The 24,352-nt window shown below is 42.9% G+C and overlaps 1 protein-coding gene across 1 annotated transcript; it reads left to right on the top strand.

The window, feature by feature from the left end:
- Positions 1-1,437: 1,437 nt before the first annotated feature.
- LOC122685868 (kynurenine/alpha-aminoadipate aminotransferase, mitochondrial) lies at positions 1,438-24,029 on the top strand. The gene is made up of 13 exons (XM_043890910.1): positions 1,438-1,897; positions 2,467-2,635; positions 3,976-4,108; positions 8,312-8,386; positions 10,232-10,441; positions 11,504-11,569; positions 12,587-12,669; positions 13,078-13,174; positions 14,348-14,409; positions 14,677-14,741; positions 18,836-18,942; positions 22,645-22,746; positions 23,678-24,029. The coding sequence occupies exons 1-13, from the start codon at positions 1,831-1,833 to the stop codon at positions 23,717-23,719; spliced, it is 1,278 nt and encodes a 425-aa protein (XP_043746845.1). The 5' UTR covers positions 1,438-1,830; the 3' UTR covers positions 23,720-24,029.
- The last annotated feature ends 323 nt before the right edge of the window (positions 24,030-24,352 follow it).

Below are 24,352 nucleotides of genomic sequence, written 5' to 3'. Positions count from 1 at the left end.
ATAACCCTGTATGCAAGACAGCAAAAGAGACACAAATGTATAGAACAGTCTTTTGGACTCTGTGGGAGGGGGCGAAGGTGGGATGATTTGGGAGAATGGCATTGAAACACATATATCATCGTATGTGAAACAGATCACCAGTCCTGGTTCAATGCATGATACAGGGTGCTCGGGGCTGGTGCACTGGGATGACCCAGAGGGATGGGATGGGGAGAAAGGTGGGAGGGGGGTTCAGGATGGGGAACACATGTACACCCGTGGCAGATTCATGTCAATGTATGGCAAAAACCACTACAATATTGTAAAGTAATTAGCCTCCAATTAAAATAAATTAATTTATATTAAAAAATAAATAAATAAATAGCATACAGCTTCCAGCACAGAGGAAGCACTCAACAAATGTTTAGAGAATGACTGGGTCCAGAACACCTGGCCTTATAATTCATTCTGTACCCAAGAGTCCTAAGCCAAGCCTTTAAAAGGCAGCCTGAGCTGCGAACGTTGATCACTCCTTCCACACCCTCAGCAGAATTCCTCCTGTGGTTGCTCCTGACAGTTTCAAAGCCGGGTCTCTTTGATTTTCCAGCAATCAATCACCTCTTCCATTTTCAGCTTCTGCTCTTCAGGCAAGCTGTCACTAGCGTTGCCCTTTACTACCCTTTCCCACCACACTGTCCGTTCTCTGCCTTGAATTTCCAAGCACAAACCCAGGGCCCCTGCATTCCAGCATCTGCTCTGATGGGTCACTTCTCTTCCCGTCTACCTGGACTCAATCATCACCACCCCACAATGAATCAGCACCCTCAAACTCTCACCTGTCCCACTCCCGCAGCCGAGTGGAAAATTCAGCAAACTGATGAAGGTTCAGAGCCTGCATCTTATGAAGAGAAAGCTCTTCAGTTTTGGCTCCCTTAGTTTTGTTACCATTGACTGGAAATGTGGGTGGGGATTAATTCCATACTTTAAAAAATAAACTTCTGTATGGAATCAGTACTATACGAAGCACACACCTGTACAAGAATATAGCTGCAAAGGCTAATTTTCTCCTAGGCCCTACACGCCAGAAACCAATACCCAGAAGAGGTTCCTACTGACAAAGGGAAGATGTTTAAGTTTGTATTAAGGATCTAACGTAATCACACTAACTAAATGTGAGGGGGAAATCCTGAATCTCTAGTAACATCAACATCTCCATTTTATCGGCCCTACTATCCTGCTCCTGGCCAGGACTGCAGGTCCGGTTCAAGCTGCTAATGCGGCGAGGCCAGCTCCCTACACTGCCTGCCCCAAGACACACAACCGAGCCAGAGGCGCCCGGCCGGGCCTCGGATTGGAGGGGCGGACCATCAGGGCGGGGCCGGAATGGAGGCGTGTTCTCGGTCTGGAGGAGAGGACCGGTTCAGAGGCGCGGCCAGGAGTGGGGTTGACCTGCACCCACAGGGACGCCAGGGCTCACAGGTTGGAGGCGGAGACGAGACCCGAGGTGCGGCACGCAGCCACTACGGGGGAGGAGGCGTGGTCTCGTGGCGAGAAACCGACTGGAGCGGTGGCCATTGGCTCTAGACTACGTCACGCAGGGAGGGAGGGGGCACGCGTCGTGACCCTGGGAGTGGACTTTGTCAGGCCTGCCACCCACTGCCGGATCCTAACCAGGCCCGAGCGCAGCCTGCAGCCGGGACTCTGGCGGCCTCTCCTGGCCCTGCACGCCAGAAACCAATACCCAGAGGAGGTGCCTTTCTCAGGCAAGGGTTAGGCGGCCGGACTGAGGAAGATTCTCGGTTTTCCTAGTCTTCAGCCACCGAAGGAGGGTCTTGGTGCTCCAATCGGAGAATGAATTACGCTCGGTTCATCACCGCCACGAGCGCGGCCAGAAAGCCTTCTACCATCCGAGTCATGAGTGAGTCCGAGCTGCGCCCCTCTCCCATGGGCTGGAAGTGGGGGTGGGGGTCCCCGCAAAGCGGCTCCAGCCTGGGTGAACCTGGCTCTGCGCAGACTGGCACAGAAATCGGGCTGGAACTGGCGCGAGGGCAGTGAATCTGCAACAGAGAGAGGCCAGGCCGCGGTCCTGGTTAGAGACCAGGGGGTTCTCCTGGGCGCAGGGGTCAGGGTTCAGCACAGCCTGCAGGCGCGTGCAGAGTGGGAGGGCGGGGACACAGGAAAGAAGCGGGTGTGGGAGCCTGGCGGGCAGGGAGGGCCTAGTGGAGGAGGGTTTTCTGTTACTGTGGCCTCTGCTTTGTCTGGGTGATCAGTTGGCCTTCTCAGTGGCACGTGTTGATTCCTCAGTTCCTCCACTACTGAGGTCAGTCCAGACAAGTCATCTTCTATGTTTCTTCCAGACTAGCATTCTATCACTAGACATGGTTACACTGTAAAGTGTTATTGACTTTAATGAAACATGCTGAACCATCTCTGTTTATGAAAGTCTTCACTGAAAGTGTTTCTTCTTCTTTTCCATATTTATTGTAGCTGAAATACTGAGCAAGGCACCGAAATCTGTCATCTCCTTGGCAACTGGGGCACCAAACCCCAACACGTTCCCTTTCAAGACTGCCGTTATCACCATAGAAAACGGAAAACCCATCCAGTTTAATGAACAGATGATGAAGAGAGCACTGCAGTATTCTCAGAGTGCTGGGTACTGATCAGTAATTCAGCTGCTAACTTGTGTGGACTCTGTGACCCCATGGACCGTAGCACACATGGCTTCCCTGTCCTTCACTATCTCCCAGAGTTTACTCAAACTCATGTCCACTGTGTCAGTGATGCTATCCAACCACCTTATGCTCTGCCGCCCCCTTCGCCTCCTCCTCTCAATCTGATCAATAGATAATTTAACTTAGTTGGTTCATTTTCATGAGCAGTATTCTACAGCCAGCAGATAAAGCATCTTGTGTCTTTTTAAACCGGATATTCAGCATTTAGGAAGGTTTGGGGAAGAGTTTTCAAAGAGTAATTAAGAGCAGCAATGTTTCTGACTACTTAAGATCCCTAGTGACTGATTCTCAACCTTCTATGACTAGGAGAGGGAGAAGTTTTTTAAAGTAGGTACCATTTGTGCTCAGACTGGGAAAAAAAAAAAAAAAGAGAGAAAACAGATAGGTAAAGAAACCAGGATAGGAGAAAGGAGGAGTGGATGACGCAGGAAGCAGACATTTTAGGTCCTGAGAAAAAGTTTTAATGATTATGTTTCCATGCTAACCAGGCAGCTATGGAAATGTGTTGCCTGCAGTTCAGATGTATTTAATTTCATAAAGGCAAATGGAACAACTATTCTAAAGCTTTCCTTAGCTGGTCTTCTTCCACTGATGAAGAGTAACTTACAGACTGTCTATTAATTATGTTTTATTAGTCCATTGCTTTGTGATGGAAGAATAATGCATGTTAGGTACATAATTGTATATAATGTATACCGAGAACACACCTGCCAATGCAGGAGACATAAGAGATGTGGGTTTGATCCTGGGGTTGGGAAGATCCCCTACAGAAAAAAATGACAACCCACTCCAGTATTCTTACAAGCATAATCCCATGGACAGAGAAGCCTGGCAAGCTACATTTCATGGTGTTGGAAAGAGTAGGAAACGACTAAGCAACTAACACATACAGGCTTTTCTTTCCATGATGCAAAGAACTTAATGAACCTGAACTTCAGGTATCCTACAAAAATCTCCCTAAGAAAAACAAAAAAGCAATACCATAGTGAATGCTCTAACGGAAAAGAAAAACTATAGGCTTTGGAATAAGAAAGCTTTAGATTCAAGTCTCAACTCATTTAACCACCAGCTGATTAATTTATGTGAATTTCTTACTCTGTAAGCTTCTTGCCTTGTATTTTAAGTAAAGATAGTAATATCAGCGAAAGGAATTCAAAGATTTTTAAACTGAATATATAAAGTGCCTGATATGACCATTTAGTTGCTGTCTACTATTATGATTTTCACTACTGTCAATTTTTAAATGCATTTTATGCTTTAGAATCCCAGAGCTGTTATCCTGGCTAAAACAGTTACAAGTAAAATTGCATAATCCGCCCACCATCCATTATGCACCCAGCCAAGGGCAGATGGACATATGCGTCACATGTGGCAGCCAACAAGGTCTCTGTAAGGTAAGAGTGGAGGGGAAGGGCACCCATGGAAAGAATCTAACACGTGCACCCATATTGCCATCTCTCCCTTAACCACAGAGCAGCATGTTTTGTGGGTTAGGAAATCTTCAACAGAATCATAAAGGGAACCTGAAGACATTCACCAACATGATTCCTCTTAAACAGAGAGCCCAGAGCGCTGAGTCCTTAGGACAAGCTTCCCTGCAGCTTAGTGAGCTCTGATCAGTCATGTGGCTCAGAGATGCAGGCTAATTTGAGTTAGACTGTGGTTATGTCCGTATGACTTTTAAATTCTTCGAGGGTGTGTCGTGACCCTCCTGAGATAAGGCCTCATCCCTTTGCGTGTCTGCTGCTGTCATTGTCTCTACCAGCGGCCTCCTGCGCCCCATCTCCCTCTCGGCCACGCTTCTACAGATCTGAGGATGCGTCTGCGGCTGTGGCTGACTTCTCTCCTGGGCTGGCGTCTTCTCTCTCTCTCTCTTGGCCGCACTTCTCCAGATCTAAGGATGCGTCTGTGGCTGTGGCTGACTTCTCCCCTGGGCTGGCGTCTTCTATGTCTCTCTGTCTCCCTCTCGGCCACACTTCTCCAGATCTGAGGATGCGTCTGTGGCTGTGGCTGACTTCTCCCCTGAGCTGGCGTCTTCTCTCTCTGTCTCCCTCTCGGCTGTGCTTCTCCAGATCTAAGGATGCATCTGTGGCTGTGGCTGCCTTCTCCCCTGGGCTGGCGTCTTCTCTCTCTGTCTCCCTCTCGGCCACACTTCTCCAGATCTAAGAATGCGTCTGCGGCTGTGGCTGACTTCTCCCCTGGGCTGGCGTCTTCTCTGTCTCCCTCTCGGCCACACTTCTCCAGATCTAAGGATGCGTCTGTGGCTGTGGCTGACTTCTCCCCTGGGCTGGCGTCTTCTCTCTCTGTCTCCCTCTCTGCTTTGCTTCTCCAGATCTAAGGATGCATCTGTGGCTGTGGCTGCCTTCTCCCCTGGGCTGGCGTCTTCTCTCTCTGTCTCCCTCTCTGCCGCGCTTCTCCAGATCTGAGGATGCATCTGTGGCTGTGGCTGCCTTCTCCCCTGGGCTGGCATCTTCTCTCTGTGTCTCCCTCTCAGCCGTGCTTCTCCAGATCTGAGGATGCGTCTGTGGCTGTGGCTAACTCCTCCCCTGGGCTGGCGGTCTCTCTGTCTCTCTTTCATTCTTTCTGTTTGTCTCTCTCTCCGCCCCTCTCCTGGTAGCCCACTGAGGTCTCCAACACTGCGTGTGCCCCCATTTAAAGAGACCGTGTTCTCAGTCTCATATCTTTTTCTTTTCTTTTTCTTGAATAATTACTCCTGGATAAGGAGGTTCTATATTAGTCTGCACATCTAGCTTAAAGTATGACTCTTGTTTATATCAAACCAGAGTGGTTTTCTTGTTCCTCTTATGTAAATGTGAAACCTATAATCTGGTTACTTTTAATGAATTTTAATTAAATTATTATTATAGAATAATGTATTGAAGTAATAACACTTTAAAACTTCCTCCCTGTTTTATGACTTAATTAGGACAAAGACATGGATAAGCTGCTGTTTGAGGTTTTTTTTTTCCTTGAAGAGAAATATTTGTGATGCCCCAGACCAGTAGGAAAAAAGTTCTTTTCAGTGAAATACCTTTCTTAGAAAGGTACACCATGAGCCTTTATTTTTCCCCCACAAAAGATGCTCTGGAAAGTTTCTTCTTTGTCTGTCTCAACATTAGTCCTATCAAAGAGGAAGACAGCACACATGGCCAAAAACATTAGTAACTCACTGGCTTATAGCCATGCAGTTACAGAGGCCTCCTGGGAATACGGTTTAACATTTCTTCCACTTTGCTCTCCAGAATAAATATTATTTTAGGTGTAAAAATCTCTAATAATAAACAGCACTCACTCCTCATTTAGGATTTTGGACTTTGTCATGTCCCCTTACCAGCATAGGAAATGTTGGTCATGAGGTTTTCATCTGATCCATGGACTATACATGGATTTGATTGGTCCTAGGAGGGCCTGTAAAATGTAAATCAACTAACTTGTCAGAGGAAACTGTGTTTGTCGTAAAACGCCTAAAGCTCATAAGAAATAGTAAATGGAATATCCTAGGCCAAATCAGGAAAGAAAAGTCAGATCTTCTGTCTCAATGGATACTGGCCGTGATGTTTGTCAAGAGCTCTAGGTTGTTAAAATGATACAGAGGAGAGGCTTGACCTGGGGATGATGAAACATCCCAGGGTAGGAAAGGATGGTTCTGTGCCTTGGGTAAGATTAGTTGGAACGTGTTGGGGTCCTTTAATAGACCGGAACCTGGTGGTCTGGAGTTGACAATAAGAAAGTGAAAGAGAGAGAGAAAGAAAGAAAGACAGACATGGGGACCCAAGCTCTGATGGAGCAAGGGTGCTTTATTAGCAGAAATGCAGGCTTATGTATCTTTAGTAAGATGATTACTCAGCTATTACACAGGAAGAAATTTTATCAATAGCCACAATATGGATAGTCTAATACATACAAGGTCACAGATGCTGAAAAGAGTCACTGAAGGGGATTCATACATGTCTCATCCTATGACCTCAGTCCTGGGAACAGCGTGCTGTGTCACTCGTTCCCAGAATAGGAACTGATAAGGAACAGAGAATCCTTGAGAAGTGGCAACATATTGGATTCCTTACAATCAAACGTCCCCTGACAGGAAAGGACCCCTCTGATTCAGGCAGGAACATCTCTGTCTGGCTCTACTGATGTCCTGAGGCATCACACTGTCCTCAAGATCCGCTCTGATTTGCAGGCCTGGTCTCCCTTGACCTCTGAGTCTCCCACGCCCTTGCTGAAACCACCCTTTCTGGAACAGTCCCCCGTCCTTGCCCTGCCCACCCTGCAGTGTCCATGGTTCACAGGAGCCCCGCAAGACTGGGCCTCAGGCCTCCTCCCCTTCCTGCACACACCGCCCCTGGGCATCACACCAGGGGATCAGGCCCACGCCTCCATCACCAGGCGCCCTCCACATCCACGTGTCCACCGCCCCCACTGGCCTCATCCCAGGCTGCTTCAGTGGCACCTCACACCAAAACACTCACCTGCTTCTCCCTCAGAAACAGACAACATTCGGGGTGTTTTCCAGTGAATGACACCCCTCCCATCACCTCCTTACTGTACAGCCAGAAATCCAGAGGTCCCTCCTTACCCCCTCCTTCTACACTTCCCCTCAGCCCACAGTCACGTCCCTTGCTTCTGGTTTCCTAAATGCCCCTCAGTTCTCTTCAGCTCCACCACCTCATCCAGACCACCCTTGCCTTTGCCTGGGACTGCAGCAAAAACCTCCCAAATGAGCCTAAAATCTTCCCAGACTCCACCTGGATTCTCATTTTCTTTCATACTTTGATTTTGCAGCCAGCATGACCTTCTCTTACACTTGTCTGATCTCATGACTCCTGGGTCCCGCCCTCTACTTAAAACTCTCCCTGGCTCACTTGTCCAAAGGCCTCCATGGGATGCTGTCCCTCCACTTTCTTCTGACCTCCCTCCACTCTCCTCTTCACACTCCACCTCAAGCCACAGGAATCTTTCAGTTTCTCAAATGTGTACCTATTGTCACCTCTTCCCCAACTCTTCACTTCCTCAAGGAAGCCTTCCCTGAATACCCCAGGTCTGCTGAGTGATGCGCACTTAGAACACTGGCATCACACAGTAGTGCGTATCGCTGATGCTACATGTGTATTTATCTGAGCAGTGTCTAGCTCAGCACACTAGCACCTTCAGGAGGGTAAAACCATCCATATAATCTTCGCTTTCTCTCCATACATTACACAGGCCTGGCTTATAACAGAGACAAACTTCTTTCAAAGAAAGCATAAATGTGTTTAGGATCCAAATCAGTTCTGTTATTTTTCAGTGTAGATGAGAGGTTGGCAAACTGTGGCTTGAGAGCCACAGAGAATCATCCCCTGTCTGATCCTTAAGTAGCGCGTTGCTGGAGCTCAGCCACGCCATCGGCTTGCATGTCGCCTGTGGCTGTGCTCTCACCACAGAGGCAGAGATGAGTAGGGGCAGCACAGACCCCAGGCCCACAGAACACGTCCCATCTGGCATTTATGGAAAACTTGCCAACTCCCACTCTGGAACCCTGGTCAGCTCAAAAAAAAGTTGTGGGGATTTCTACAACTGGAAATCATACTCTCCAAGCTAACCTGTGCTTCTTTTGTTAGGTGTTTGAAATGATCGTTAATCCTGGAGATAATATCCTTGTAAATGAACCTGTTTATTCAGGAACAATTCATGCTGTGAGTACACATTCTTACAAAAGGCAACTCTTTTTTATAGTAAATAAAGAGAAAGCACTGCACCTTTAGAATTATCTGCCCACTGAAAAATACAATAGCATCCTTCTTTGTGAAGAAGAGAAGTTTTAACAGAAGCAAAATATGCTAACCATAACTTCTGATATATGCATTTCTTTTTACAAACTCTAAGTGTAGAGGTGCTAAAATTCAGTTGTGCAAAATCATGTCCAGTGTTCTTAATATTTCACTTGAAATGCCTCTTAATTTACAAAGACATTTTGTCTTTACTTTTGTAAAGACATTTTGTCTTTTGTCATTACTGTCTATATTACCACATGTCTAAGACAAATCATATGTCAATGTAATGTAACTAAACCTATCAGTATGACCAGGACGTTCACATCTAGTGTTTATTATAAGACTCTAGACCCAGAATGAAGAAGTGGATCACCTGCTCTGCTGGGCCCTGGTCAGAACTCAGCACTGTCTGGGGCACAATACTTTGGGGCTGATGTGAACATAGCCTGGACCACAGTCAGGGAGAAGCAACCGGAGTAACAAAAATTTAGAAATAAGACCATACGTTCAATGCTCTTTTCCACAGAAAGAGGAGATCCATGGGGACATGAGGATTGTCCTCAATTACATTAAAGTTAGCCGTGTCACAGAGGAGTTAGATTTGTCTGTGTGTGTCCTTAGGTTGACAGAACGGGAACCAAAAGGTGGAAACTACAGGGAAGAAATTTCAACTCAATTTCAAAATAAATTTCAACTAGTTAACCATGAGCTTTACCCACTCTCTGAGGAAAAAAGCAAACCAATCCCTGCAGGCACTCAAAGAAAGCAGCCAGACACAAAAGAACAAATATTGTGTGATTCCCCTTATACAAAATATATAGAACAAGCAAACTCATGGAGACCAGAAGCTGATTAGAGGTGACCAAGCACTGGGGAGGGGGGAGTGGGGAGTTGTTGCTTAGTGGGTACAGGTTTCTGTTTGGAGTGATGAAATGATTCTGGAATGGATAGTGTCATGAGATGCACACATCGCGAACACAGTTATTGCCACTGAATCACACTTTAGAATGGCACAGTTTTTACCACAACTTTAAAAACTAAAATAAAATAATTCCCTTTTCTTCATGATTGGAGACTAATTATTAATTACGTTCCTAAACTATACATATAAAACTTGCATCTATGTAAATAGCTGGATGCACACACACTGTCACATGCCCAAACAGAGATCTGTGCCAGGCTCTAAGGAAAGAGGCTGAAGTTCCGTGTGCAAGACTTCTATAAAACTATGTTCATGAACAAGGCCACTACTATCAACTTCAGCCTCTGTAGTCGGTACAGTATTGAAGTACTTGCACACCCCTTGAGGAGCCATGGCCCTGATGCTCCTTGGTGACCCAGCACCAGCCTGGCCCCCCAACCCCTCTCCTGAGACCACCCTGAAACCCCCAAAGTGCAGAGCTATGCTGGCATGGCAGGGGGTCGCCACGACCCCACTCCACCCGGCTCTGTGTCTGTTGCTCCCACGCTACACCGCTTGTCCAATATTTTGAGTATCACCTCTGCTTATAACTTTTTCTTTATGAGCATCACAGGTGCTTTCTATGATTGATTTCCTTTCTCAAAATCATTCCTTAATAAACACCTATTTTATGAACCAGTTCTAATCATAATCGTGAAGATAATGCAGTGTGGGCATAGAGCTGAGGGCAGGTTTGTGTTTAAGGGTGTAAATGGTAACACTCTCCTTAGTGTAAGAACCCTTGGCCCTGATATTTTGTAATCAGGTCTCAATCTCGGACTTGCTTTTCTCTGTGTATTTGACAGCTGCAACCCCTGGGCTGCAACATGATTAATGTTTCCAGTGATGAGCACGGGATTATTCCAGACTCCCTCAGAGAAATACTTTCCAAATGGAAACCAGAAGATTCAAAGGACCCTGAGAAAAACACCCCCAAATTTCTTTACACTGTCCCAAATGGCAACAACCCTGCTGGGAACTCGTTAACAGCTGAGCGCAAAAGGGAAATCTATGAGGTATTTTCAGAGAAGGTGTTACATACTTGTGTTCTTGTTTCTTTCTGACTCTTTAGAAGAGTGCTCTCAAGTTCCTTCTCTTATTAGCCCCTTGCTCTCAATGAAGATGGTTTTTAATAAAACAAAGTCATCTATGCCAGTGTTGCCACAAATTTAAACGCAAGAAATTACTACAGTCTGGTGGACTATGATATGTTTCTTTCCCCTTAATTGATATTTTCATTGAAAGAGATGCTATTCTTGGTGGGGTGTTACACTCACCTCTTACTCCCTTTTTTTCTGTCTGCCCCTCCTCTCCCACCTCCAGTCCATCCCGTGGCCCCCACTACCCAAACCCACCATCTCCTCGGCCACCCTCCCCGCTGACCCTGGGACTCCTTCACGGGGCTGCTCCCCCCACACACAGCCCGTGCCCCAGCGCCGGCCCCACCACCAGTCACCGAATCCTTCCTACTCACGTGTGGAGCACCAGGCCCAACTCCAGCCGCTTCCCACCACACACGGAAAATAAAGATAAAAGTCCTTCACTTCCACACACTGATGGGACCTGGGCCTCTGCTCCCAACCTGGGGGCTCTCACAGCCTTCCCTCTGTCCCTTAAACAGCCATGCCTTCTAGAAACTTCTGTCCCTAAAACACACCAAGGGTTTTCTGACTCCAGGGCCATTGCTCCCTGCTCTCTCAGTCTAAACATCTTCTCCCCCAGCATCTGCACAGCTGATCCTTCCGGTCAGCCTGAGCTCCCCTGGAGCTTGCCTGTCTCTCTCTCTCAAACATCAGCCTCTTCAACCATCTGCTGGGCCCTCAGGACCTCCCACCTAATCCTCCTCTGGTCACGATCTAGGAGCTCAGGTTCTGTCTTTACCACCAGAATGAAAGTTCTGTGAGGACAGAGCCTTTAGGGCTGGTTCCTCCTCCTAGGACAGTGGGGACTCAGTAGTTGCTGGGATGAATGAATGAATGATTGAATGAGTACAAAGAACTATGACTGATTTCAAGTAATTTTCATCTTAGACAGCTCTTAACTTTAACCTTACTCTAACTTTATCTAACATGTTTTAGCTCGCAAGAAAATATGACTTCCTCGTCATAGAAGATGATCCTTACTATTTTATGCAGTTCAACAAGGTAAGTGACAGTGTCAACTCAGCCCACAATTAGAAGACGACGTGTTGTTAATGCACGTGATTGCATTTTGGCCTGGCTGCTGAATATTTTCATCTGTGGTGTTAACTGCTTATTCCAGAAATTCCCTACTTTTAGAATAATGGCTGGCCATCTGTGCCAGACACGTGAAGGAACATGTGAGTCAAGGTGAAGGTCGTCTTGACTCCATAGACATGGTACCAGGGATGTGCAGTGGGTGTCTCCTGGGGTGTCAGCCTCAGTCTCTCAGGGGTGGCTGATGGGCTAGAGGACTTGGGAGCTGTCTTCAGAGAGAAGGCGGAGGGCTGTGCTCAGTCAGTGATGTAACTGTGAGCAGAGGAGGGCGGTCCTAGCATCATGCTCCCTGCCTGCCATCCCTGTCACATAGGGAAGGAACTCACCTGCACAATAAAGGACTTCTAGATCCTTCCCCACTGTCCATGTGCATCACTGTCCGCGAGCATTGTTCCCTAGGAGACAACAGTAATGGTACAGACTCCAATGCCCGGTTCCTCAAAATCTAACACTAGAATTGCTCTCAGGGCTGCAGGGAACAGACACATGGGTTCAGTCCCCACTACGAATCTACTGAAAAGAAACACAACTCTTGGCTTTTTACCTATTTACCTGACTATCAGGCCTGCCTGCCACCCACCTTAAACACAACCACGGCCCCCTTCCCTGTGGGCATTTACTTTGGAATAAATGTGGAAGATTCACCATTGCACGCTGACTACATGGCTCATCTTCATTTATACTTTTTTGTGTTTCTAGTTGTTCTAAGGGTCAGCATTCTCTCTCTAAGGAGCCCTGCATGCTGATAGCTCTCCTCATTGTAGTCTTTTCCAATCTAGTTTTCCTAGAATCCTTCCTGGAAAACTGTTCATCCTGGATCTCAAGCCTTGGGACAAGAAGGTCCTATGTGAAATTTCCCCACTCTGCACAAAGTAGGGATACAGACTAACAGATATAAATACTGTATTTATCTTCCATTTCAAGCCCTGGGCACCGACATTTCTCTCCATGGACGTGGATGGGCGTGTCATCCGAGCTGACTCTTTTTCCAAAGTCCTGTCCTCGGGGTAAGGCCCTGGCTCTGCCTTCAGGCTGCAGATAAAGGTGACAGGGGCTGCCCCTCAGCATCTTTTAGTACAAAAAGTGCTTCTCATTTAAGGAGCTTGTATTCCACTCACCTTAACACATCTGTTTGAATATTACTAACATATTTTCTCCCAATCCATCCCCACTGGTCAAAGATCCTTGACCATTAAGCTATACCTGTAAGGGGACTGGTCAGATTTGGGTGCATGTACAGAAGAATTTAAAAATATCTCATCAGATATTCATTCTATTTTAAGTGTACAATTAAGTTTAAATGTGTACTTTAAATAAGAAGTAGTTTTACTAGAAGGTGTTAAATTTCATGAAATCAGTAACATGGTATTAACTGATAATGCATGATTGGTAATGTGCCTTTTCGTTTTGAGCAGGTTGAGAATAGGGTTTATAACTGGTCCAAAGCCCTTGATTGAGAGAATTGTTTTACACATACAAGTTTCAACAATGCACCCCAGCACTTTTGCTCAGGTAATGACAGTTTATGAAATATGAATTTTTTGAATCAGATCATAAAAGAAATAGATGTTGGCAAATAAGACAGAGTAAAGCGTCACCAACAGAGATATCACTGACTGCATCTGTAGCTCCACATGGACTAGCTAGACAGCACATATTTGCTCTAAAAGGCAAAAGAGTTTTGAATGGATCTGATGCTGTTTCAAGTGTAGACCACGCCCCTTGAGAGTCAGATGTCATTCATCTTGTGTCCTGGCATCTAGCCCAGGAACCTCATAAAAACAGTGTTAAACTCAACCGGATGGAAGGGGTTTGGTGAAGTAACACAGTTCGCTCCACTGTCCTGAAGTCTAAGAGCAAGGGTTCCAAACCTGCCAGTGGCCAGGTGTCTGCCTTCACTGCCCATGTGCTCAGCTCCCTACAGACACCGGCCGGAATGTATTTTAATTAAAAGACAGTAAAATTATTTTTGGAGATTGTATAAATTTCTTCACAAGCTTTGAGAAATTATTGGACCCATTCCTAAGGCAACCTTGAAAACCAAACCTTGAGGACAGAACTGCTACCTATGAAGGCCAAAAGAGTAGTTTATGTAGAATGGACATTTGCTTGATATTATATATTCCACAAAGTGCAGATGCCCTGTGTTTTATCACCTTGGGGACTTTTCCCATATTTTCTGTATCTGTTATCAATCAAATTTCACTATCCATTTACAACATTTAGAACATCTATTCTGGATAAAAAATCTCTGGAAATATTGTATAAATACTGTATAACTTCATGCATCAACTGTATGCATTTTATACTTAGAGAGGCCATCCAGGGCAGCATTTATTGGGGGCATCTGGGACTAGACAGTCTGACTTGAGTCCAGGCTCTGTGAGAAGCAGCCTAATAAGGGTATCACAAAGACCAACTAATCTGAAATATTAATACATTCACATGTTACAGCGGTTTCTGACACAAAGTGAGAACCTTATAAATATCTGTTATTTTTAATATTATTGTGCAACAATATTGTCGTTGTCACTGTTGTTAATCAACGCTGTTATAAGTTACTGACTCTAAAAAGCTTGGTGCATCTTCTTGGTGTGGTCTGCACATAATCAAGAGTGATTTGCTTTCATTTTTGGCAAAAACACATTTAGAGCATGAACCTTGTTTCTGTCCCATGCTTTTTAGCTCCTGGTCTCACAGCTTCTATACCAATGGGGAGAAGAGGGCTTCCTGGCTCACGTAGACAGGTACTGTACTTGAGGTTTCATACTTTACATAGAAATGGACTTCACTCTATTAATTTTCATTTTTTAATTATTCCAAAATAATGGAAAAACCACAAATTAGAAAGTTTACCACTGGACGGGTCAAAGAAATATGGTCTATTCCCTCATCAAATATTCAACACCTTCATCAAGATACAAAATAGATTCTTATAGACTGGACCCTCAGAGCCTTTTGGATTCTGCAATCAGTATAGCAAACACATCTTTTTCATTCTTTTCTTCCTCTAGGGTTATTGATTTCTACAGGAAGCAGAGGGATGCATTAATGGCAGCAGCAGACAAGTGGTTAAGTGGTGAGTGGAATGCACATCCTATCCTGGAATGAGCAGCAGTGCTTATGTGAGTGAGTGATACCACAGAGTATTGTTAATAATCCTGGGGAAGGAAACAGGGTCCAGGAGGATTCTTGGCAAGAAAATGTTACCCTATGAATAATCTTAGTAGTAATAGCACAAAGAAATAAAGGAAAACAATAGAATGGCAAAGACTAGAGATCTCTCCAAGAAAATCAGAGATACCAAGGGAACATTTCATGCAAAGATGGGCACAATAAAGGACAGAAATGGTAAGAACCTAACAGAAACAGAAGAAATTGAGAAGAGGTGGCAGGAATACACAGAAGAACTGTACAAAAAAGGTCTTAATGACCTGGATAACCACTATGGTGTGGTTACTAACCTAGAGCCAGACATCCTGGAGTGTGAAGTCAAGTGGACCTTAGGAAGAATCACTATGAACAAAACTAGTGGAGGTGATGGAATTCCAGGCAAGCTATTTCAAATCCTAAAAGATGATGCTGTGAAAGTGCTGCACTCAATATGCCAGCAAATTGGGAAAACTCAGCAGTGGCCACAGGACTGGAAAAGGTGAGTTTTCTTTCCAATTCCAAAGAAAGGCAATCCCAAAGAATGCTTAAACTACAGCACAATTTTGCTCATTTCACATGATAGCAAGGTAATGCTCAAAATCCTTCAAGCTAGGCTTCAACAGTACGTGAACCAAGAACTTCCAGATGTTCAAGCTGAATTTAGAAAAGGCAGAGGAACCAGACATCAAATTGCCAACATCCACTGGATCATAGAAAAAGCAAGGGAATTGAAGAAAAACATCTACTTCTGCTTCACTGACTGTGCTAAAGTCTTTGATTGTGTGGATCACAACAAACTGTGGGAAATTCTTAAAGAATTGGGAATACCAGACCACCTTACCTGCCTCCTGATAAACCTGTAGGCATGTCAAGAAGCAACAGTTAGAACCAGACATGAACAATGGACCATTTCAAAACTGGAAAAGGAGTATGTCAAGGCTGTATATTGTCACCATGCTTATTTAATTTATATGAAGAATACATCACATGAAATGCCAGGTTGGATGAAGCACAAGCTGGAATCAAGACTGCTAGGAGTAATATCAATAACCTCAGATATGCAGATGATGCCACCTTAATGGAAGAAAGTAAAGAACTAAATCGCCTCTTCATGAAGGTGAAAGAGGAGACTGGAAAAGCTGGCTTAAAACTCAGCATTCAGAAAACTAAGATCATGGCATCTGGTCCCATCACTTCATGACAAATAGACGGGAAAAGAATGAAAACAGTGACAGACTTTATTTTCTTGGGCTGCAAAATCACTGTGGATGGTAACTGCAGCCACAAAATTAAAAGATGCTTGCTCTTTGGAAGAAAAGTTATGACAAACCTAGACAGCATATTAAAAAACAGACTTCACTTTGCTGAGAAAGGTCCATTTAGTCAAAGCTATGGTTTTTTCAGTAGTCATATATGGATGTGAGTGTTGGACCATAAAGAAATCTAAGCACTGAAGAACTGACGCTTTTGAACTGTGGTGTTGGAGAAGACTATTGAGAGTCCCTTGGACTCTCCAACCAGTCCATCCTAAAGGAAATCAGTCCTGAATATTCACTGGGTGGATTGATGCTGAAGCGGAAGCTCCAATACTTTGGTCACCTGATGCGAAGAACTGACTCAATGGAAAAGACCCTGATGGTGGGAAGGATTGAAGGCAGGAGGAGAAGGGGACGACCGAGGATGAGATGGTTGGATGGCATCATCCACTCAATGGACACAAGTCTGAGCAAATTCTGAAAGACAGTGAAGGACAGAAAAGCCTGGCTTGCTGCAGTCAGTGGGGTCACAGAGTCAGACACGACTGAGCGACTGAACAGCAGCACAAACCCTGACACAGCTCTACATGTTTCTATTATGAAGTCTAAACCTGACTTCAGCGGAGGATCTGTGCTTTAAAAAAAATATCAATTAGGCTAACAGTCAACCAGCAATAACCTACTTAAAGCCAACATCTGTACTGAAAGGTTTTCAAAATTTTGCTCCAAACAGAAGAGGAATTGTGACACGAGCAATATATTCCTTTTCTAACCTGACTCCATAAAGACAAAATGGTACTATAGTACAAACTAAATGCAATCTAAGGTGGATTTCTCATTACAGGTGATTTGCCTTGTAATTATTAACTTCATTTATCTAATATTTTCTATCACTAATCTGATTTCAGAATGGTTTAGATTTAATTGTCTATTAATGAAGAAAGTAAAATGAATTGTGTGACTTTAATTGTACCACTGAAAATGCATTTGGCAAGAGTAATAGTAAATACAAAGTATCAATTCCTTGTTTCCATCACATCTGCTTCCCTATGAAGTCTTATCTTTTTGATAAGATAAGATCTTATCTTTTTGATAAGATCTTTTTGTATCACTTCTGTCATGTTGAAAAAAAGGTTTTAATACTCATCCATGTTTTTTTTTACCCCTAAAGACTAATGACTAAAATCCAAGTAACTCTTGTTCCTTCTTGGTTTCTCTATGCTTATATTCAATGAAACAAAGCCTACAAATATACCTGGAATTCTTGAATTTTAAGTACTTCTTAATTGTGCATGCATGCTGAGTTGCTAAGTCATGTTCAACTCTTTGGTACCCCAGGGACTATGCCCATGGGATTTCCCAGGCAAGAATACTGGCATGGGTTGCTATTACCTTCTCCAAGGGATCTTCCCAACCCAAGAAATCAAATCTGCATCTCCTGCATTGGCAGGTGGATTCTTTATCACTGACCTACCTGGGAAGCCCATACCTCTTAATTATTAGTACATTCTGATTTAAAATAATATCAATAATCTCAGATATGCAGATGACACCACCCTTATGGCAGAAAGCAAAGAGGAACTAAAAAGCCTCTTGATGAAAGTGAAAGAGGAGAGTGAAAAAGCTGGCTTAAAGCTCAACATTCAGAAAACTAAGATCATGGCATCCGGTCCCATCACTTCATGGGAAATAGATGGGGAAACAGTGGAAACAGTGGCAGACTTTATTTTTTTGGGCTCCAAAATCACTGCAGATGGTGATTGCAGCCATGAAATTAAAAGACGGTTACTCCTTGGAAGGAAAGTTATGACCAACCTAGATAGCATATTAAAAAGCAGAGACGTTACTTTGCCAACAAAGGTCCGTCTAGTCAAGGCTATTGTTTTTCCAGTGGTCACATATGGATGTGAGATTTGGACTGTGAAGAAAGCTGAGCACCGAAGAATTGATGCTTTTGAACTGTGGTGTTGGAGAAGACTCTTGAGAGTCCCTTGGACTGCAAGGAAATCCAACCAGTCCATCCTAAAGCAGATCAGTCCTGGGTGTTCACTGGAAAGACTGATGCTGAAGCTGAAACTCCAATACTTTGGGAGCCTCATGCGAAGAGTTGACTCATTGGAAAAGACCCTGATGCAGGGAGGGACTGGGGACAGGAGGAGAAGGGGACGACAGAGGATGAGATGGCTGGATGGCATCACCGACTCAATGGACATGAGTTTGAGTAGATTCCGGGAGTTTGTGATGGACACGGAGGCCTGGTGTGCTGCGATTCATGGGGTCACAAAGAGTCAGACATGACTAAGCGACTAAACTGAAACTGAACTGAATTGATTTAAAAAAAAAAAAAACTTCATTAGACTTCTGAACAACTATATAAATGATATGATTTATTGAAACACTAGAAGACTCTAGAAAGAGTTGAGGAATCCTCTCCTAAAGTTGAAAGAGTCTCTTAGGGGCAGCTCTAAGGAAGGGAGGTGGGCATGACGCTGGAGTTCCTGAATGGCCCTGAGACCCACTAAAATCCTAAATATACATGAGTCCCCTCACTCCCTTTCAAACGTTCCCCTTGCTTTTTGAAATAAAAGTGTAACGCTCATTTTCAAGACTCATAAAACTATGTTTAAAAAAAAAAAATGCTATCCCCTGGGGAACGTTTTTGGAAATACTAGTTTACAGTTACTGCAGTACATCATTTAAGCAATATAGTTGACATCATAAACAATGGCCTTAGGAAATATTTCCTCTCTTCTTCTCTTTGTAGGTTTGGCAGAATGGCATGTTCCTACTGCAGGAATGTTTCTGTGGGTTAAAATTAAGGGCATTCATGATGTAAGAAAATTGATTGAAGAAAAAGCCTTTAAGAAAGAGGTAAAATGGGGGGTGGGGGGGAAGCTATACTTTTTCTTTAAGGTGATATCTTCACAAAAACAGCGAGAGATGTTTATTGTTGCCCACCAACTCAAGGATGATTTTGCCTACCAATTACGATACCTTATTATTCGGATCATAATAGATTGGGGGGGCTGTTTTTTTAATATTTACTTATTTACTTGGCTGTACCAGTCTTTGTTCCAGCATAAAAGCTTCACTGTGGCATGTGCAATCTAGTTCCCCAGAGATCAAACCCAGAGCCTCTGCATTGGGAGTGCAAAGTCTGAGCCATGGGACCACAAGGGAAGTCCTAAGATCACGATAGATTTGGGGTTACAGAATTAGTCTCCTGGTCTAAACTAGGGGAAATACAGTCATTCAGCTCAGCTACTGGTTAGCTTACTGGCTAAGAGCACAGCCTCTGGAGCCACAGTCCTTAGGAGTGAGCCCAGCTCCAGCCCTGCCATGATACGTGGTGCTGGGTGAGGTGTTCTTACCAAGTCTCATCTGGAAAATGCAGATAAAAGGAATCTCTCCCTCTTAGGGTTGCTATGATGATGACAGGTGTCAACATGGAAAAACACTTAGACTAATGCTTGGAACATTGTTTACAATGCTAAGTATTGGCCATTATAATATTTAAAGTAGAAAGGTTTTTTTCCTGACTATGAAAGTATCATCATACTTCATTAAAGCATAATGAAAAAATTTTAAATAGCCCATAGAGTTACCACCCAGATTTTATTACCATTTGTTGATATATTTTCTTGAGGAGTTTGTATATACCTAGTATTTTGGCTGTGAAATTCTTTTTTAAAGTATAGTTGATTTACAATGTTACATTAGTCTCGTGTATACCATACTGATTCAAAATTTTTGAAGGTTAGACTTCATTTAAAGTTATAAAATATTGGCTATATTCCCTATGCTATATAATATATCCCTGTATCTTATTTATTTTATACATAGTAGTTTGTACATCTTATTCCTCTATTTCTATATTGCCCCTCCCTGCTCTCTCTTCCCACTGGTAACCACAAGTTTGTTCTCTATAGGTATGGGTCTGTTTCTTTCTGTTGTATTTATTCTTTAGATTCTGCATCTAAGTGACAACATGGTATTTCTCTTCTTCTGAATTATTTCACTAGGCATAATACCCTCCAAGTCCATTCATGTTGTCACAAATGGCAGGACTTCATTTTCCTCTGGCTGAGTTCCAATGTATATGTGTATCACATCTTCTTTATTCATTCATGTTTGATGAACACTTAGGTTGTTCCTTTATATGTATCTATTCAGATTAGTGTTTTCTATTTTTCCAGATATATGATTGGATTAGAATTGCTGGATCATATGGTAGCTCTATTTTTAATTTTTTTGAGGAACCTCAATATTGTTTTCCATAGTGACTGCACCACTTTACTTTCCCACCAACAGTACATGAGGGTTCCCTTCTCTCCACATCCTTGCCAACACTTGTTATTTGTGTTCTTTTTGTTTATAGCCATTCTGAGAGGTGTGAGGTGATATCTCACTGTGGTTTTACTTTGCATTTCTCTGATAATTAGTGATGTTGAACATCCTTTCATGCATTTGTGGACGATCTGCATTTTTAGTCAATTTTGTAATATGGCTATGTAATTGTTTTAAATGATTAAAATTACACAGAAAAGTTTACATCCTGCTTTTTTTACTTAAAATTATCCTGCAAAGGTTGCTACTGGGTTTTTCTCTCCTTTTATACTTAAATCGTAAGTATACTTAGATTTCATTCAGGGGCATTGATTATACTGAGAAATCTAAACTTTTTTGTCTGGCTTTCCAATTTACCAATTATCCTTTCTCTATTAATTGATTCCTTTACTGTGTTTGTCAGTCTTTTCTAAACACCCAGGTCTGTTTCTAGTATACCTTTTTTCTTGAAGCAGTGAGTACAAAAGAACAGACTGTTGATATTGGGCAACTCCCATGCTAGAGCATAAGAGACGAGGCAGTCTAGAGGCCAGAGCTGGGAACTGGCTGACTGGACCTGAGACCAAATCCACTCCCCTGGCAAAGTCACTCACCTTCTCTAAGCGTTGTACTTGCGCACAGGATTCATGCTTTATGAATGTTTTAATGCTAATGACAGCACATAGTAAATGCTTAATAAATACTTACATGACTCAAAGAAGTGCATTTTAGTATAATAAGTCAATTTTATAACATTGTTTGCTTTCTTATCAATGCCATAATCATCCAGAACATTTGATGAATGGCTATTTGTGTGTATCCCTGAGCTAGGAGCTAAGGATACAGACTTCATATTTTATTATAGTTTTTTCAGTCCCCTTCATTTATTCCATATTCCCTGTTGCATGTACCTTTAACTTTTCTACATAATCACCAACTTTGTCACCACTCTATTAGTCTAGACTTTGACCATCTTGGAAGGAAATTACTACCACTTCCTCCTTCTCTACAGAAATTTGCTTCTGGCACATTCCAAAAGAGTCCCACAATATTGAGAGAAATGATGGTTTTCATTCTAGATGCTTCCCAGGTGGTACTAGTGGTAAAGAATCTGCAGGAGACGCGGGTGTGATCCCTGGGTCAGGAAGGTCCCCTGGATGAGGGCATGACAATCCATTCCAGTATTCTTGCCTGGAGAATCCCATGGACAGAGGAGCTTGGTAGGCTACTGTCCATAGTGTCACACAACTGAAGCGAGTTAGCACATTAATCAAGACACAAAACTCATCTTCTGCCTTGAAATCTTCTCCCCAGAATGCCCCAGATCATTTCATTCCCAACTCATCTAACTTCAGCAGAGAGGTCCCAAGTTTACACCATGTAACAAGCAGTTACTTGAAACTTTGAATGTCATGATTGTACTAGACAACCATCTCAAAGATTTTATTTCTGACTCAGGAACAATTTTCAAAGACATGGTTTGCAGGCTCCTCTGCTCCTGCCATGAGTCAGAGACCCAGGTTCGTGGCCACCTTCTTGCTCTTCATTTTTCAACACGCAGATCCATGATGACTGCACACTGCAGAGGGCATGAAGGGTCACACAGGGAGATGTTCAGGGGCCAGGCTGAGAAGGAGCACCAAGAGGTCCCCTCTCCTGGCTGGGATGCAAGCACTCAGCCACAGGCATCTAGAGAGAGGCTGGGAACAGTGTTTTCATGGCCAGGAAGCAGTGGACATGTGCTTTAGGGCAGTGAGCTGCCAGCCACAGAGGTCGCCAAGTAGAGCAGGTGTCCCACCATTTGGACACAATCAGTTGACACTTTTACTCCATCACTCTGTGTATTAAGTGTTACTACCTCTTTGAGTAATCAATTTTCTTTTCACTCGGGGCCTCCACACTGTATCTTCTCCCTGAAGGACTCTTCCCTTACTTTTTGCTTGACCAACACCTACTTATCTCTCAAGTCCCAGCTTAAAGGTCACCTCCAAATTTGATACCTTAAAAAGAGGTTTGGATTTATTTCACTTTTCTAGTTACATTAAATATTTATATACTTTTCCAGTTCTATGCTTTTAGTTTTGTTTACTGTATGACATGCAGAATTTTTATATAAATTGATTTTTCTCTTGTGATTTCTTTAATTGCTTTTAAACTTAAAAAGTCTTCCCCTACTCAGGTTAGATTTTCCTCTATTTTTATTGTCCCTTTAATGGAATATCACCTATTTTCTGTAAACTCTGTCAGATATTCATGCTTCCGGGATGTGGTTTCTACATTGATAGTTCAGCTCCTTGCCCCTACTTCAGAGCATCCTTCTCTTCAGCTTCTCCAGAACAGATGGACTTGGTGAGTACCATATTCTCTTTAGAGAAACACTAGATATCAATTTATTTTTTGTGTTCATTTGTGAGTTACAACATTATTTGTAGTCTTCCTTGTTTTCTGAAGAGCGAGAATAATTGGAAAGTCATAACCTACCATTCAAAGAAATTGCCAAACTTCTTCAGAAAAATGATGAGAGCAAGTTGCAGCTGAATTTTTATTGTCTTCATGAAATTTTGAGACCTACTCAACATTGTTTGCAGATTATCAACATGTTACAAAGAGAAACTCTTTCACTCCTTCATGGAATTAACATGAGCCAAAAGTATAAATTCATTAAGTCATCACTGTATCTCTGAAGGAAAAATTCATCAAAGGTCAAATAAAATAATATTAATGATTAGAGTTAATTAATTGATTAATCACAAAGTCTATCTTCAACCAAGATAACAGGAAGTAAGTTCCTAGGCACTGACTGGTGTGTCGGGAACTCACAGACAAGCCATAAACTGAGATCCAGTAACTGTGAGAAGAGCATATACATATCCTGGGAGATGGGTGTCTCTGGGTGTGTTCTTGATTTACTTGCTTTCTCACATCGTTAAATATGCTTTTCATAAGTTATATATGAATAGAGTTGGACAACTTAAACTATACAGAAGGCATATGCAAGTGAGGGAGTATATGCAAAAACCAATTTGTGTTGTGACAGAAAAAGATGATCTTGAGGGAATAAGAATTTTAAAAAATTCCTGGGACTCTGATATACTTCCATGTTCATATATTAGTGGACATGGTGGCATCTGACTCAGATAAAGCTGAGGTTAAGCCTGACCTTACATTGTCTGATCTCAACCTAAAGATGGACTCTCTTTTTCTGAATTTTTAAAGTTATGACAGACTTTTCCTAAATGGCATCCTAATTTTCTTAATTCTTCTCTCTGTTCTATTTTAGGCCTTTCAGAGATTGGCCCAACTTATAAAAGAATCTTTATGAAGAAATCAAACTCTTCATAGCACTCATGGATTTCAGATGCTATGTATTTATCTGTATTTCACCAAGAAGAAGCAATCATTGGTGCTATCTGATTTACAGATAGGGTTTCACTAAATATGTCATGCCTGTAGTAATTTAACTACACAACTTTCAAAGTGCCCTTGAACCCATCAGATCTCCAAAATATATTTATAATTCATCCATATCTTTTGATAAATATTCAACCCACACAGTTAATTTTATCCTGGATTTTATTGTAAAGAACTCTGTATTCACTTTATAATTTCCCATAAATCTTCTTTGAAACTGACATTTTATAGTAAATTATTTATAAGCCAATAAGTTAAAAATGGCATATAATGTGAACTTTATCTCTTTTTAAGGAAATGTTATAAAAGCTTCCACCTGGTGCAGTAGTAAAGAATCTGCCCACCAATTCGAGAGACTCAGGTTCAATCCCTGGGTTGGGAAGATCCCCTGGAGTAGGAAACCCACTCCAGTATTCTTACTGGGAAATCCCATGGACCGAGGAGCCTTGTGGGTTAGAGTCCCCCACACAAAGAGGTCACAAAGAGTCTGACATGACTGAGCACTCACTTACTCAATGAAAGCTTATTGCAAAAGTTGTTAGAA

Source organism: Cervus elaphus, chromosome 29 (genome assembly GCF_910594005.1).
Source record: "Cervus elaphus chromosome 29, mCerEla1.1, whole genome shotgun sequence".
In the NCBI taxonomy this organism is placed as follows: domain Eukaryota; kingdom Metazoa; phylum Chordata; class Mammalia; order Artiodactyla; family Cervidae; genus Cervus; species Cervus elaphus.
The sequence above is the reverse complement of the archived record's forward strand: the minus strand, read 5'-3'. Positions and strand labels throughout refer to the sequence as shown.